At 42.6% G+C, this 17,111-nt stretch overlaps 1 protein-coding gene across 1 annotated transcript in view; it reads right to left on the bottom strand.

The window, feature by feature from the left end:
* Positions 1-1,419: 1,419 nt before the first annotated feature.
* Positions 1,420-17,111, bottom strand: part of FDX1 (ferredoxin 1) — a 78,014-nt gene continuing 62,322 nt past the window's right edge. Inside the window, exons 6-7 of the mRNA XM_073329081.1 lie at positions 11,924-12,053; positions 1,420-1,564 (exon numbers count right to left, since the gene is read on the bottom strand). Coding sequence (XP_073185182.1) covers positions 1,450-1,564; positions 11,924-12,053 — 245 coding nt within the window. The 3' untranslated portion in view covers positions 1,420-1,449. The remainder of the gene's footprint in view (positions 1,565-11,923; positions 12,054-17,111) is intronic.

The following is a 17,111-nucleotide window of genomic DNA, read 5'->3' as shown; positions in this document are numbered from 1 at the left end:
AATGAGGCTTCAGAATGAATATACTCCTGCTGTTTTTTGTCAGACCACTCAACCAAGTATTATTTTGAAAATCGAAGTAAATGAACTCTCTCATCAGAACATATAGGGTAAGGGATAAAGTCCTACATAGATTAAAAATGGATTAGATAATAAGAATCCCTATAATAAAAAAAAGGTTAGTGTAGAGGAGGATCCCTAAAATCAGAAGTAGAATGAGTGTTTTTGAAATATTTAGAAGAGAAGGAATTCCTTGGTTATGTAAAAAGATGTTGATTCACTGTAAGAAGCTGTAGAAGGATTTAGTCAATCCTGGGTAACAAACATGGCAAATTAAGTTTATGAGTTACAGGTACTGCATAGTAAGAAAAGTAATTCTTTTTCACATATAAATGAAACATGAAAGAACCTTTTACATAAAAAAAAAAAATCTAGGGGTCAGTGTTGACAGCTCAGATACTGCACCTGATGACTATACTTAAGTACTCAAATGTAAATTAATGTTAGGCTATATACAAAATAAAGATTTCATCCAAATCTTAAAATGACTTTATAAGCTAATGGTATGACCATTGTATTTCATGGTAGTTGACTCACCTAATAACGTATGCAATGAAAACTGAAAAGGTAAACAGTGATGGTAAAAGCATGGAGTTAGGTTTTTTTTTAAACCAGACTGAAAAAAAAAAAAAAAAAAAATCTAGAAAGGGTCCAATATTTAGTGAGGACTTAATCCTATGCACACAGTAACTGTAAAATTCCCATAATGGGCAATGGGAAGATAAGAAAATTGCTTTTATCAGGTATTAAACATCATCATCAGCAGGACTGGACCGGACGGAAACATCATCTCAACAGTATTTATCATATTTTATCAAGATTTCCAGATTTAGGATAGGCCAGCTCCACTCATCTTCCTAATTACACTTCCAGTTGTTGTGAAGGCACCATACCATCAACCAGCACATTAGCTCTCTTTGGATACACTTGTTTCTACTCCACCACATGAAGTACACAAGGAATTAAACAGAAACACAGTCTGTGCTACATTTGTCATCTGTCCAGCACCCTAATATTTCTAGGCCTGAAACCCTAAAAAACAAATTGTTTTGAATCTATATTAAAAAAAAAACAAACCCATACTATTTTAGTGAAAAAGTCTGGTTTTCAAATACAGCTGAAAAAGAAAAGACTTCTTTACACAAATAAATCCATTAATGACTTCTCCGAGTATAATTTGGCCAACATTTTATAGTTCAGCTTTAACTTGTTAAAAAGTATTACCTCTTTTTAAGAATCAAAATAAGTGGTTTCATAAAGAAAATTAGAACAGAATTAACATTGATAGTCAAAAAATAACTCCCATGATTATGTGAGTTCACATTTAAACATTTAGAAATAAGTTATAAAAATAGTTAAAAATTTCATGAGACGCTCCGAATAAGTTTTATTTTAGGAATTCTTGCTCATATCTATGGATTGTCTAGCGTCAGCAACAGCTTCAGGTACTCGAACAGTCATATTGTTCATAAATTTCTTCAAGCAGATCTGGCAGCCCAAACGTGATCTGTAACGAAGAACAACACTATGTTTAGTTCTAGCCATATACTTATGCTGATGGTGTTATAACACTGCAGTCACAAAGCATGGGGTTTAAAATCTGATCTTTCAGAACCTATTCACATGAGACTTAGTACCGTTTACCCTTCTCTCCCCCTCCAAAAAGCGCATTTGTAAAAAGCTGGCAGGCTGTAAATACTGTAGCATAAAGATGCAAAATAATACAGCTAAAACACATTTAATGTAGTCCTTAATGTGAACTGGTAGATTGTGTTACCTTAGAGGGAGGGAAATTGGTTTTTAATTTATATGTAAAATTCTGATCCTGCAAGCTGCTCCACATGAGTAAACCATTATGTTTACTGAAATCAATGGGGTTCTGCCTGGGTGTATGCACATGATAGCTTTAAGGAGAGGGATCTAAGTTTGAAAATCAGCAGCATGGGGTAGTTAAAACCTATGGAGCAGATTCTCAGCTAGCTTAAATTGTCATAGCTCTAATGAAGTCTTCAATGAGCTATGACAATTTACACCATCTCGGAATCTGCACCACAGAACTTCTTCTAAGCTTATGTAACTGGTTTTAAATCACTAGTAATTTGAGATTTTCTCAGGTGGTTTATGTGACAAGTTGCTATTCTCAAGTCCAGTTTCTAGTGGAAAGTCTAAATCACATTATATAGCAACTGGTATTAAAAAAGGCTACATTTTCTGATGGTTCAGGCAGATCACAACTAGTGAATAGTCACAGAACTATGCATGGGGGCGTGGAGAGAGAAAAAATCAGCCTCTATTTGTACTTCTACCTATTCTTTAGCTAGGACCTCACTCTTCATTGTTGTCAGTTCAGAAACTTTATTTAAAAAAAAAAACCAATAGAAATAGTGGAGTGAATACATCTGGCACCCAAGTAGACTGAATGGAGTAAATATTTTCCACGGGTTATTAGGCTTTGCTTTTGTCCTTTTTATCCTTTGTCATACTCGGAAGCTCTCTCTCAATGCACCTTTCTTTTTTTTCCCCGTCTCAGCCTCCTCATTTCCCGTGCCTCTTTTCCCCTCTGCATATATCCTAAATAAAACTTTGTTTAGCCTGCTCAAGATTAACCAAGGAAGACTGTATTTTCCCAATGTTTTGACATCCACTCTCCTCATCCTGCCAGCCTAGTTTCTGCTCTCCACCTCATTAGAAGAGGTGCCCTCACTAATGACTATTTCCTAAGACTCTTCTCTTCTTCTCAATCTCTCTGTCGGAGTGCTGGATCACCAGATGCCATATTGAATCCTACTGACTGTGACACAGTGCCTCTTTTCTATGGTCACGTGGCAGCAAGCAAAGAAAGGATTAGTGAGCAGGCAGAAAAAGTGAAAGGTCCATGTGCCTTTGGATGGGGGGATGACATGCTGAAGTGGTTATCAGATGTACTCTAAATAGAACTAATGAACAGTCCAGAGCTCTACAATAGTAGTAAATAATCCAGAAAAAAAAGGAACCTGAGTTTCCAAGGGAGAAATGCGATTCTGTTCTGCCCAAATGGACAATCTTTTCGATTTAGCTTCATGTATCAAATTTGTTGTGCCTTTTCTGCTTTGGATCAAATGTTGATACCAGCAAAACAGCTCCTTTTCACTACAATCAACCAGACAGCATGCATGCTGAGAGATGCAGTGAAGCTGGTTTGGGATGAAAGATCTGTCCATTGTTCTGGGAAATTGTGTGCAGGATCTGAGGTAACGTTACGGATGGTCAGATATATAGCTCAGAAGATCTGGATACTAAGATTGCTTAGGAACGTCGAGTGCTATTAGGATCATTAACTATCTTGCCTGAGCTTTTCAATATTAGAGGGATTGGTGAGGAAAACATCTAAGTGAGAGCCAGGGCTCACATGAGCATGCATACACACTCTCTCCCCTGAACAGAAATTTGGACAATGTTTATTTCTGTTGCAAATAAATCCATGACCCTATTTGCAGAAAATGTGAATGACTTGAGTCCTTGATTGCCATGTAATTGCATATGGACAATAGCCTGCTCAGGTAATCTGCTAGGTTGTTTTGTAATCCCAGAAGGTTCAGAGCTACTGAAGTGATTTGATGCCCACTGCACCAATTTGACAGCTGAATCACTTCTTGGCAAAGGGTGGACAACTGAACTCCTCGAGTGGAGGTGCTGATTTTACCAGAGTCCCAGGGTGAGGCATAGGGAACTCCCTCAACTGTACTGTGGAAATACTCGGTGCCTGAGTTGAGGTAGTGGCCAGTGCAAAAGAGCATGTCCTCGCATAACAGTACTGACTCAGGAAGCATCGTACCATGAGATCACTCAATACTGTGAACTCAGAGGCAAAAAGGTTGGTATCCCGAATAGGACACTAGATATTAATGGCACCAGGGTGGCAGACGCTGAAGATGCGGACACTGAAAAGACTGGTTCCAGTACCAAGAGCACCAATTATGGTATCACAGTTTCAGTACAGACAGGCTGAAACTGTTCCTTAGACAGTACCACAACTCAGTCACTGGAGCCTGAGGATACCAGACAGACATATTTTGGGACACATGGTATTCTTGGGGTGAAATAAAAGACTAGTGGCACAGCTGTGTTTAGCCCAGGTCAGCTGACTTGGGCTTGTAGGGCTCAGGCTGCAAGGCTAAAAACTGCTATGTAGATATTCAGGTTTAGGCTGGAGCCCAAGCTCTGGGACCCTCCTCCCTCCCTCACAGGAGCCCAGAGCTCAGGCTCCAGCCCAAGGCTAAACATCTATATAGCAATTTTACAGCTCCACAGCTGGAGTCACCTGACCCGGGCTAGCTGCGGGGGTTTAACTGCTATGTAGACATACCCTTAGAGGCAGTAAAATAAGGTGATTTGAGCCTCTTTTTCTTAGCAGCTCCCTTAGAAGGTGACCTTTTCCTATGCTTTCCCAGAGCAGTGCTTTCTCATATCCTCCTCAGCAGCCGACAACAAAGACCTGAAGGCAGGAACACTGGATAGTCTTTTCAGGAGCAGGAGCCTGGGTGCTACCAATGGAACAAGAGCTTACCAAAACACGTTCAGAGGAAACCTGCTCTCTTCCACAAGAGTCTTGTTTATCCAGATCAAAAAAGGTCTTACTAGACAAGCCCATGAGAAGAGCTATTTAGGAGAGCTTCTTTTGCCTCTGTATTCATTTAGAAAACAATCTGCAGATTGGATATTTTTCAGGGATATGCCCTTTCCCAGACAAAACAGAGACATCTGAGATCTATCACTAAGGGGCATAGCTGCCTCATAAAAGGGGCAATATTTAAGACTTAGCCATAAGGACTGAAGACCAGTATTGGATATAAGAAAAACAAAAACAAAAACCCTATGCTAACTATCTACACACTGATCTAAATATAATGTAACTAAGGGATAACTGAAGGTAGCCAAGTATGCAATAAATAGAAAAACTGCTCACAGTTCCATCTCGCAGCCATGACCTGTAGCAAGGTATTGAGGGAAGTTTGGCCCTCCCCTGCCCTTTATGCTCTTGAATGGGAGGGTGCAAGGGTACTCAGGGCACACACATGACCCCCTCCATGGACACTGCTAGCCAAAAGATTGCAATCTGAAGTGCATGGAGTATGTATGCAACTGAGGAAAAATACATATAAACAATCATCTGAAGAACTACAGATAGTCTAAATACTGAAGCCAGTTTTTGAGGCTTTCAGTTGTGCTTTTACTCAATTAGGTTGGCTTTTACTCTTTATTTAAAAAGCTAAGTTTGGAAAACAAAACAGGTAGTTCATCTCTAATAATAAAATATGAAAGTAAAACACCATTTCAGCTGCTGATAAGCACTACTGAAAGCCTAGTTGGCTAGTAGTTTTAATTTTGAAACCTGGGATGGGGGGAGAAGCAGAGCATCAAGAAAATTCCTAACACCCCCCCCCAATAATTAGCAAGGTACCCCAAATGTAAGAGTTTGGCTTGTAATTATAGCTAGAAGTTCTAGTGCCAAAATTGCAAGAGCAAAAAGGTGCATTTCTTTACGTAACAATGGTTATAAATAATTGAAAATAATTTAAAAATATATGCATAGAAGCAGAACTTCAGATAAAGAGGACATGAAGTTATGTATTCAGTGGTGTTTGGTAGAGCTATAGAGCAGTTTTCCTCTGCATACAAAGGAGTTTGATGATGCAAACCTCTCCCATCCATCTGTGATTACTTGTAATGATTTCCAGGGTCAGTTGTGCTATTAATACATATTTTCTCTTTACACCTCAGCCGTATAACGGAGAAAGAAAGCATAGAAAGCAAGGAATTCTGGGTTATATGCGACAGTGAAGGAAGGCAGTGGGTTGAATAGCTCAGATCCTAAGGTTGGAAAAAGGAAAGGAAAGGTGATGGAGTGAATTTGATCTGGAAAATAATTGATACAATTATGTAGGGTTAATAATGACATTAAAAATATAGGGAAGGATTAAGACAAAAACAGTAGACAGGCAAGGAAATTTTAAAAAAAATACATGATTTAAGAAATTGAAGAGTAAACAGGCAAGGGATTAAAAAGAAAAAAAAATTAAGATGTGCATCTAACATTACCTCAAAACATTTTGCTTGACTGTTGCCCTTCTATTCTCTCTCAATCAGTGTACAATACACAGGCACAGCAATGCCCATGCATTGCACATTGCAAGCTCAAGGCCTCAGACTATAAGCTTTTCATGGCATGGGCCATATCACCCTATGTGTTTGCACAGTACCAAGCACAGTGATCCTGATTGGGGTTTGTGGGCAATGCCGTAACTCCTCACTTAACGTTGTAGTTATGTTCCTGAAAAATGCTACTTTAAGCGAAACTATGTTAAGCGAATCCAATTTCCCCATAAGAATTAATGTAAATTGGGGGGGAGGGGGAGGAGGGGGAGGAGGGGAGGGTTTAGGTTCCAGGGAAATTTTTTTTCCCAGACAAAAGACTATACCTTAACACACACACACACAGAGTATAAGTTTTAAACAAACAACTTAATACTGTACACAGCAAATGATTGTGAAGCTTGGTTGAGGTGGTGAAGTCAGAGGGTGGAAGAGGGTGGGATATTTCCCAGGGAATGCCTTACTGCTAAATGATGAACTAGCTCTCAGCTGAGCCCTCAAGGGTTAACACATCGTTGTTAAGGTAGCCTCACACTCTACAAGGCAGCATGAATGGAAGGAGGGGAGACAGTGACACACGCCGCGTGTGTGTGTGTGTGTGTGTGTGTGTGAGAGAAAGAGAGAGAGACGCGCATTGCCCCTTTCGGTATGCTGACCCCACTCTAAGTACACTGCCTTTTTAAGCAGATCAGCAAGTTGAGACAGCAGCTGCTGCCAGCAAGCTCCCTCCATCCTGAGACTTGTCTTGTCTGCCCCCTGCTCTGTGGGGATAAGGTACAGAAGTGGGGGGAGGGAAGGGGGACATCCTGACATCAGCACCCCTCTTCCCCCCCACTCTGCACAGCAAGCAGGAGGCTCCCAGGAGCAGTTCCAAGGCAGAGGGGCAGGACAGCACAGGGCAGTGGGGGGAGGGACAGCCGAACTGCCCGGCAATTCATAGCCTGCTGGGCAGCTGCCGCACAGGGAACTTAGGGGAGCTAATAGGGGGCTGCCGGTCCATCCTAGTTCCAAGCCTCCACCAACTAGCTCCAATGGGCTGCTCTTTCTGCAAGCAGTGGACAAAGCAGGCGGCTGCCAAACAACGTTATATGCCCAACTTTAAACGAGCATGTTCTCTAATTGATCAGCAATGTAACAACGAAACAACGTTAACCAGGACGACTTTAAGTGAGGAGTTACTGTACTGCAACAGAACTCATATCAGTTTCACTTAAGGACTGAGGGGAAACACACACCTATAAAAATAGCATTTAATATTCTTATTTAAGCATTTCATTATGTTCTTCCTGTAATTTAGCAATACCATTAGCAAGATAATTTTCAAGTTCATTCACAAATAAAGGCATTTATTAAGACACCACTTTTTTTTTTTAGAGAGACTAAGTGACACCTGACATGTCAAAAAAGTTACCTCCAGCATCATTTTAGACCAATAAAAACATCAATTTTACCTGTGCAACCTTCCACGTAGGACCAACATTAACTTTATTCACACTGCATCTATTTCAGATATACTGATTTTTGCAGCGCCAAGCTATAGACAGTCTCTGACTTTAGCTTAGTTTCACTGGACCAAAAGTAACTAACTCCACCAAAACAGTCCCTGCCACCAGTTACAGTAACTCTGATGCTAAGATTCACTAACTCAGTTCATTTACTCATTACATGGGAAATCCAGCTCCAATTACTAGAGCAATGATACAGAACCAGCAAAGATATTCAAAGGAGCCAGACATTCATTAGCACAACAAATCATTCTGCTATCTTAATAAAAATATCCTGCAAATTATTCTCTCCCTTTTGGTTTGCTGGAACAAAAGAAAGATTTTTTTTTTAAATGAAAAAAACTTTTGTTTAGGAAAAAGACTCCCATTTAAGGATGATTTTATGGACTGGTTTCGTGAAGAGACAGAACAGGTAAATTAATGAGTTCTATTAATTTAATTTTGAAAGACAACACAGGTGAAATTTAACCCTCATATCAATGGAATATCAGTATATCCCTGGAGGTGAATTGCACTTCAGAGAAATGGGCTCATAATGACAATCAGAAGAGGGTGGCATCCTTTCCCATGCTTTACTGAGGTAGCTAGAGCAAACAAGGGGGGCAATACGAAGACACTTGTTCTTCACTTCCAACTAGATGAATATATTATAATACTCAAGGTTAAAGATTAACACCAACTAGTAACTTTATTTTGAATTTGAGAGACTATAACAACTTTAGGAAGATTCATCCTCAAAAATCCACATGGTGGGTTAAATCAGCAATGTTCTTTATAGTAAATAAAAACAACCAGGCTAAATGTCCTTCTCAGTCTAATGTTACTTATTTGACAATCTTCACTAGAGGGCAGTAGCGAGCAGTGAAAAAATACACAAGATACACAGTTGTGGGGGTAGGGCAGAGGTGGGCAAACTGCGGCCTGTGGGATCGTTCTGCCCGGCCCCTGAGCTCCTGGCCCGGAAGGCTAGCCCCCTGCCCCTCTCTCCCGCAGCCTCAGCTCACTGCGCCGCTGGCACAATGCTCTGGGCAGCGGGGCTGCGAGCTCCTGGGGCAGCGCAGCTGCAGAGCCCGGCCTGACCCGGTGCTCGGTGCTGCGCAGTGCGTGCCGCCAGCCACCGGTGCTCCAGGCAGCATAGTAAGGAGGCAGGGAGGGGGGGTGGATAGAGGTCAGGGGCTGGGGGTGTGGATAGGGGTCAGGGTGGTCAGAGGGCAGGAAACAGGGGGGTTGAATGGGGGCAGAAGAAGGAGTGCCAGGGGCAGCCAGGAAGGGTGGGGGTTGGATGGGGCAGGAGTCCCAGAGGGGCTGGGTCATACCTAGGTGTTTGGGGAGGCAGCGCCTTCCCTAACCAGCCCTCCATACAATTTCTGAAACCCGATGCAGCCCTCAGGCCAAAAAGTTTGCCCACCCCTGGGGTAGGGGGTCAGAGAAGCCAAGAAGAAACCAGATGAAGCTCTGATTACTGGTCTAATGCTTTAGATGAAGAATTGTAGTGGTCTCATGTGGCTCCTGGCCTAGAGAATCACCTTTAACTCTGACAGGTTTCAGAGTAGCAGCCGTGTTAGTCTATATCCGCAAAAATGCATCCGATGAAGTGAGCTGTAGCTCACGAAAGCTTATGCTCAAATAAATTGGTTAGTCTCTAAGGTGCCACAAGTACTCCTTTTCTTTAACTCTGAGAACATCATAGGTGTCTGCTTTAAACAGGGATATAATTTAAGATATAAATTGATCTCAGGTTGGTTGCAAGTTCTTTGGGACAGGGACTGTTTGTCTGTACGGTGCACAGCATAACAGAGCCCCAATCTGATGGGTACACTGTAATGAAAATATTTAACAGTTTTCTCATTAAGTTCCTCTATCAATTCTTTTAGTGTCTTTGTGAATGGTTCAAACAATTATTTTTAACCAAATATATTTCCCTTGCTGAAACTTTCCCAGTCTAGAGATTCACCTGCGAAGAAAACCCATGCATAATATTATCCTAGCAAAGTTAGCAGGCTTTTCTCTTTACCTAACAATTGTATCGCCGTAACAGGCCAGACAACCTATAGCAAATGCAATAGAGACATAAAAGTTCTTTCCTATTGTTGGTCTGGTTAGCCATAAAAAGCCACCCTCTTGAGCAGACCATAGCATCCTTGGCCAGAGAAGCAATAGCTAAGACAGGTAAACTGATGAAGTATAGCTTGCTTTAGAAACTCTGAAACTTCACCATCTTGCTTCCTCTCATTCAGATTTTTTTTTTTTATTTAAACTGCCTGAGCTATCTGTTTGGCATTCTGCTCCTTAGTCATTAAAAGAACATTGCTCTAAAGCCTTAAATAAAAGGTGGTTAAATCAAAAACATATGGTCTTGGAACATTCTTTCCGGAGTCTGTTCCCCAAATAGCTCTGGCCCAGAGTCTAAAGTACCTCTTTCTCAATGGAGGAAGTAAACAGAGATGGTAAGGGTGAAGTAACTATGTTTAACAGTCTTACATTTTCTTCATCCTTTCTTTTTAATTTTCTGTTTAGGGAAGGGGATGGGGAGGAGGATGAAGGAAAGGAAGCAAAAACAACTCTCTCATAGCTTAATGTCTTAGTTAGGAGACAAATCCTAGAAACAAATAGCAATTAAAAAAAATATTTGGCTGACCAAAAGCCAGGCAGAGGGTGAGGAAATGTCTCTGACTAATTCAGCAGTCCCATTGATTGCAGGGAGGATGCATATTTCCACATATCTCTCCACCAGAGAGAGGTACACAAGGAAGTACCTCATATTCACAGCGGGGCCAGAGGAATTAGAGTGGGGCTTGAATTAGACCCACCTCTCTGCAGCGTCAAAAAACTGTTTTGGGATACATCCAAAGCCCACTGGGAGGGAGCGGGAGGAGAAAACAAAAACAAAAAAAAAAAATCCATGGAAAGATTCCCAAAGACATCAATGGGCTCTGGATCAGGCCTTTTGTGAGGCCCACCTCAGATAGAATTAGGCCTTTAAAACCATTAAATGAAGTGCTTGTCTACCTTGTTCTCCTGTCTTTGAGTCTTCACAAGGAAAAGCTGATCATATAACAGCCTTTGACAGTTGGGAAAATGTATTCATATGTGTAGAGCCCTGTGCAGATATAAATTTATATCTGCAAGAATCGGAGGGCTCTCCTGAGAACTGCAGTGGTGAAAGGAGAATGTGGGGCCACTGCTCTCAGGAGCCAGCACACCCCTGCCTGCAGCCCTGACCCTGTCCCTTCCACGCAGTTGTCTGCGTCTCCTGTCTGGGGGCATGAGTGCCACTTGAACACAAGAGTGCCATCAGGGACAGCTGCCAGCGAGCCTGGTGCCCGTCCCAGTGGGCGGGACTGGGGTGCTACAGCTGCTGGCATAGGGCACTGGTCATGGCCCCCTGTTCTGCTCCTTTCATTGGTGCGGATCCTGGGAGAGCCCTGCAGCTCCGCCGATACCGATTTATATCCGCAGATTTAAATTTGTATGCGTGCAGGGCTCCACATATATGGAGGTAGGGGGAGAGGAGTTGATTTGCAGCTTCTCTAGAATAGCTCTTTAAGGGGTAGTTGTCTCCCTCAATGGGTAGTACACAATTCCTCGGTGTGGGTGAGTGACTGAACCCCATATGTTGAGCACAAAACTTTTTTTTAAAACTCCCTTGGGCTTTTTGAAGCACTGTATTAAAGAGTGCTTGTCTGTGTTCACCTGAATGCTATAACAGACTAACACTAGAAAAGGTTAACAGGAAAAGGTTTTCGGCAGACAAAGAAACTTGCTTAAAACTAAACAACAATCAAATATTTTTTGCTTTTGCTTTTATAGATGGCTGCTAATTACCTGTTCCAAAATGGCAACATGGTGTTGTTCAGAACCTCTACAGACAAAGTTAATATGGTCCAGAAAAGCAGAAGAAAGAATATAAACAGGAGAGCAGTAGCAGAACTACTAGTAGGATGCTTTGTTTATACTGAGCTACATGACAGCTCTGTGCAAGATCATCTGTACGCTGAAAGGATACTACTGAGGACTGGCAAACAGTCTTTAGTTTGGCACAGGTGCCACCTATGTAGTAAACTTCAGCTAACAAAGAAAATCTAACCTACTATTCCTTTCTATGTAATAGATCCCAACTATTTATTCTCATTTGATTAAGTTATTCTAGCAACATTTAAATCATTCCTGCCCCTTTCTCCATCCCTTTCTTTCAGCCCGCTGGCATACTTGAAAAGTCTGTGCCTTACGTTTCTGTCAGTCCATAGGCTAGGTCCAGCATGTCCATCTCCTCATCAGTAATTGCATCTAATTTCTCAAATATGTGATCTTCAAAGATTAAGTGGCAAGTGGAGCAGGCCAATGTTCCTTCACATGCACCTGGAAGACAGACAAAAGTTTAACAGAAATACTGAGTTTTATATAAAAAGAAAAGGAGTACTTGTGCCACTTTAGAGACTAACAAATTTATTTGAGCATAAGCTTTCTTGAGCTACAGCTCATGCTCAAATAAATTGGTTAGTCTCTAAGGTGCCACAAGTACTCCTTTTCTTTTTGCGAATACAGACTAACACAGCTGCTACTCTGAAACCTGAGTTTTATATTCTAGCAGAGGTTCATGGGTTCATCTGCACTCACTGCCTCTCCCTCCTCTGAGCAGCCAGGTCTGGATGCAGAGCGGGGCCTCTCTTGCTTTCATTCACCCACTGAATTGGGAGACTACATCTGCCACTGCATTATAGCACAATTTCAGTAGAATCCCTTACTAAACAATGAACTACTTGTTAATAAAAGTCAACCACTGAGTAATAAGAAACGTTAAAGTGCCAAGATATGACATGCTATTTATTTCCAACAAATTCTTGTGTTAATCAGAAGTCTTATTAGGCAGCATAGAGAGCATTACTTGATCCATCCACTTTTTCCTCAGACATCACAAGCCACATGTACAAATATATTTACTGTAGTTTTGTTGAATTTATGTATCCAGTGTGAAAAGAAGAAACTGAACTATAAGGCAGGGCTAAAGAAGAAGAAGTACCCTATCACAGGAATGTGAATGTTACTTAAACGACTTAAAAATGTGTGATATTTAGATCTTATTTCAAATATATAAAGGGCTTGAAAAATTCACTCAGGGCCCACCAGCCCAAAGAATAAGCCTAGTAACCAGAATGCTTCCAACACCAATATTGTCGAGGCCCTCAAAGCAAAACCCATTTTGATAATTAAGTCCCTCTGGTAATGTCTTTCCACATTGAATCAGTATCTCCTGGACTTGCCAAGAACAGTCCCCATCCATGGTACTCCAGACAAAAATCCATGCAGCCAGATGCTACAGTTTCAGGTCTGGATGGATTATCTGACTATGGTGCTGTGAAATCAAGTCCAGGCAGTCTAGGAGCTGAATGAATATCTGGAGCAGGTCTGTCAGCCAAAACTGCTGGGAATGAGTAGGGGAGCTATGAGGAGGATTGTGGCTCTGTGTGGTTTAACTATGAATAGTGCCCTGGGAAGATTGTTAGAAAGGCATATAGGAGGTCTTGACTCCATTACAGAAGGAAGGTTTTCAATGATAATCTTCTGGGCTCCTCCTACCCCCTCTGGAAGAAAGGTTCAGATTCTTGATATTCTCTTCAGTGCTAAACTGGTCTTTCACAGGAATTCCCTCCTTCCCCCCAACAATGGAATTAATCAGCTCTGTGATGGTTCACAAGTGACCCTTTATGATTGGTAACAGATTTTCTGCTCAAGAAGTCCACCAAATTGTTGTTGACTTCCAAGAGACGACCCTTGGAGTAATCCCATTTCAGTGGCACCATGTTTCACAGCTTGATGACTTCCAGTCAGAGGGATGATGAGCAGGCTCCTCTGTGCTTTTTTATGTAGTGCATCACAGATGTGTTGTCTGTCAGGATCTACACCAGGGAATTTCAAAGGACACTTGGGAATGCCATACACACTACCCTGATGCTTTGAGTTCCAGGACATTTTTGTGAAGTCCAATGTCTTCTGGGGGACCAGGTCCCTTGCATTGGATCAGGTGGGCTCCCCAGCCTGTGTGATACATCCACAATTAATGTCCTTATAAAGGAAGGGGCAGAGAACGGTACACCTCCTCGTATATTTTTGGGTTCTAGCTACCATCTCAGCTCTTCAATCACATGAGGTGGCACTAAGACCTTCTTATTCATCTTTCTCCAGGGAGTAGACTGACCTGAGCCAGAGTTGAAGGAGCAGGAGGTGGAGTCTGGTAAGGGACGTTTCATACATAAATACCGACGTATAGCCTAACACCCTAAGGAAGTCCGTACCATCATGGTCTGGTTTGATTTTATCTCAAGTAATAGTAATTGCACTAGCAGGAATCTGTCCTCAGGCAGATACACGCTTTCAGACCTGAAGACTCAATCATAGCTCCTATGAGCGCGATCGTCTGTGATGGGATATGAGAAGATATTTTGATAGTTCACCGGCAGGGCTAGTTGGGCTAACAGAGCGTGTGTGCACGAGCGCATATTCTAGACTTGCCACTGTCTCCTGCTGGAATCTGCCTCTGATCACCCAACCATCTAGAAAAGGATACGTAAGAATGCCCCTACTGCTCATGTGGGCCAGCACTATTGCTAAGAATTCTGTGAAGACTCAGAGCCATGGAGAGTCTACATGGCAGTACCTTGTACAGATATGATTTGGCCACACTGTAAATATGAGGTACTTCCTCTGGCCCCGCTGTGAATATGAGGTACTTCCTTGTGTACCTCTCTCTGGTGGAGAGATATGTGGAAATATGCATCCTGTAAGTCAACAGGAATGACTCAATCTTGAGCCTGAAGAGATAATTACCCTCCTGAATCAGAGGTAGCATATGTATTTGTTCAGTCCTACCCATGTCTTAGATATAGGACAAAGACACTTTCTTCTTTGGGATAAGGAAATACCAGGAGTAGCAGCCTCTTCCCCTATATTCCTGAGGTACTTCCTCTGTGGCACCTAGAGGAAGCAATGAGGAGGCCACTTCTTTTTGTGATGAGCTTGTGAGAAGAGGATGGAAATGAATGGGGTAGCCCTGGATGAGGATATCCACCAGCTGCTTGTCAGCTGTGATAGTAGTCCAAGTCTGGTGGAAGGGGGCAAGGTGGTGGTAAGTGCTAAAATGGCTCTTAACATTCCTACCAAACCTGTCACCTCCTTTGTGACCAAAGAAGCACAAAAGAAATGGGGTCTCCTGGAATACTGGGGCCTTTTCCTCTCAGGTACATGGGCTGTAAACACTGGGAGTAGGACTGTGTCCTCTGCTGAAATTGGGTTTTATTTGGCTTTTACATGTGTGTAGATTCCCAAGGAATGTAGAATGGACTGAGAGGCTTTTAGTGAATGGAGCACTTCATCTGTTCTGCTTCTAAAGAGCTCCATCCCTTTAAAGGGCAAGTCCTCTATGGTGGCTTGACCTCTTTTGAGATGCCTGATGCTAGCAGCAATGAGGATCTTCTAATTTTGATGGCTGTAACCATGGCCCATGAGGCAGCATCATATGCATCCTTGGCTGTTTGTAACACTGCTCTGGCCACCATCTGACCCTTCTTTGTAATCTTTCTATCCACAATTCCACAGGAGAACAGGGAGGAACTGAAAGGGAGTGACTCTTTCCTAGATGAAGTAGCTGTATGTTGCAAACAGGGCCTGATAGGTTGCAATGCAGATCTGCAACGAAGTGGAGGAATGTGCCTTGCGCCTGAAGATATCCAGTTTTTTAATCTTTTTTTATTTTAGGGTGCCCTTCGTGGAGCACCTTGTACTGCCAACACCAGAGACTCTAGATTTAAGCCAGCACAGAAGTGTTTAAAACCCTCTGGAAGGAGCTGGTAACTTTTTCCATTTGTTTACATGTGCCAACCAGAGTGGCCGGGGCCTGACTCAGTCCCTTCGCTGGCTCAAGTATGCAGTACACAGGGACAAAGGCAGGTGACAGGATCCCTTGTTGATCAGCAGGGCAATCATGCCAGGGTTCATAGAACTCAGTATGCCAAATAGCTTGTGGGACTTAACTTGTATCACCATTGTTTCAGTGTTTATTATTATTTGTATGAGACATGAAGAAGCCGTGGATGGCTGGTTTAAAAGAGATGAAATCGGTGTTCCAGAGACAGCGGCGTGGATGGTGAGGGAGGGGAGAGAGATGTGCGGTTAGGAATGGTGGCATGAGGGAGAGGAGATGGTGGCAGGGACAGTTGTGGGAGATGGAGAAGATGGCCATAGTGGGACAGCCAACATTGGGGCAAACATTACCAAAGGAAGGAGGTGGCCAAGGGCCTCAGATTTAGAACTGGAGATCCTGGTATGCCTGGAAGTGATCAGCTGTTGGTACTGGAGCCAATAGCACTGCCTCCATTTCATATAGTGACAATGTTGATGGAGGTTTCTGCTGTCCCTCTGTTGCCTGCTCCTGGAGGCTGACGTCAAGCTTTGGTGTGGATGGGCTGGCTAACTATGCTGCTGGAAAGCAAGATCTGCTCCAGAACTTACATGATGATAGTTTGCAATCAGGCCAAAATGGCCAAGAAGGTGTGCTGTAAGGGTACTGGGTCAGGTTGCAGATGGCTGATCCAGTGCTGCTCAAGTCTCACTTGAGGGTCCCTGGAACCCTCCCTGGGGATGCTCTCCAAAAGGTAGAGAAAAGGGATCCCTATCCACTGTGGTAAAATTGGTGAGACGTATCCTTCCTCAAACAGGGGGGTTGGAGAGTGATACAGCCTCAGTGCCAGCTGCAGATTCTGGTGTAGATGATGCATCTGGCTCCTTTACAGCAACGTTATGATTTGATAAACCGATCTACAACTTATGAATTGTGTTTGATCAGATGAAATTATGCAGTTGTTATCATGAAAACTGCTGTGTCATATATGACCTCTGTCTTTGTGTATCCATCACTGTGGAAAAATATTTTAGCACAACTCCCAGGCCTGGGATAATAGCCAATTGTTAAAGACCTATCAGTATCTGGGGCAAACACTTCTCTCCAACTTATCAGCAGGGAGGAGATAGCGGAAAGAATGGAAATTCCCCAAGAAGGACAAAGAGATGGGGGTGACAAAGCAGGAGGTTATAAACAAACTTAGGAGGGAAGACTGGGACCCATAAGGGAACAGACCAGCCAAGGAAAGAAAAGAATATGTTGGAGAGAGGCTCCATGTTTCAGAACCCATGTCAGGCATTGCCCGGTTAGGACACTGGACAGCCCCAGATGACTCTGACCCCGCCCAAAAAGTACTCTGAAGCTATGACAATACTGAGGTAGGGTCCAGGGAAATGTGTATTGGATTTATTATTTTTGTACAGATCTCTTTATTTCTCATGCTATTAAAGAAAGAATAGCGTTGTAGAATCCTGTGCAAAGTGTTAGCATGTTTCATGTGTTACACTATTCATATGCCCCTT

This window comes from Lepidochelys kempii, chromosome 1, assembly GCF_965140265.1.
Source record: "Lepidochelys kempii isolate rLepKem1 chromosome 1, rLepKem1.hap2, whole genome shotgun sequence".
Lineage (NCBI taxonomy): Eukaryota > Metazoa > Chordata > Testudines > Cheloniidae > Lepidochelys > Lepidochelys kempii.
Note: the sequence above shows the minus strand (reverse complement) of the source record. Positions and strands in the feature narration are given on the sequence as shown.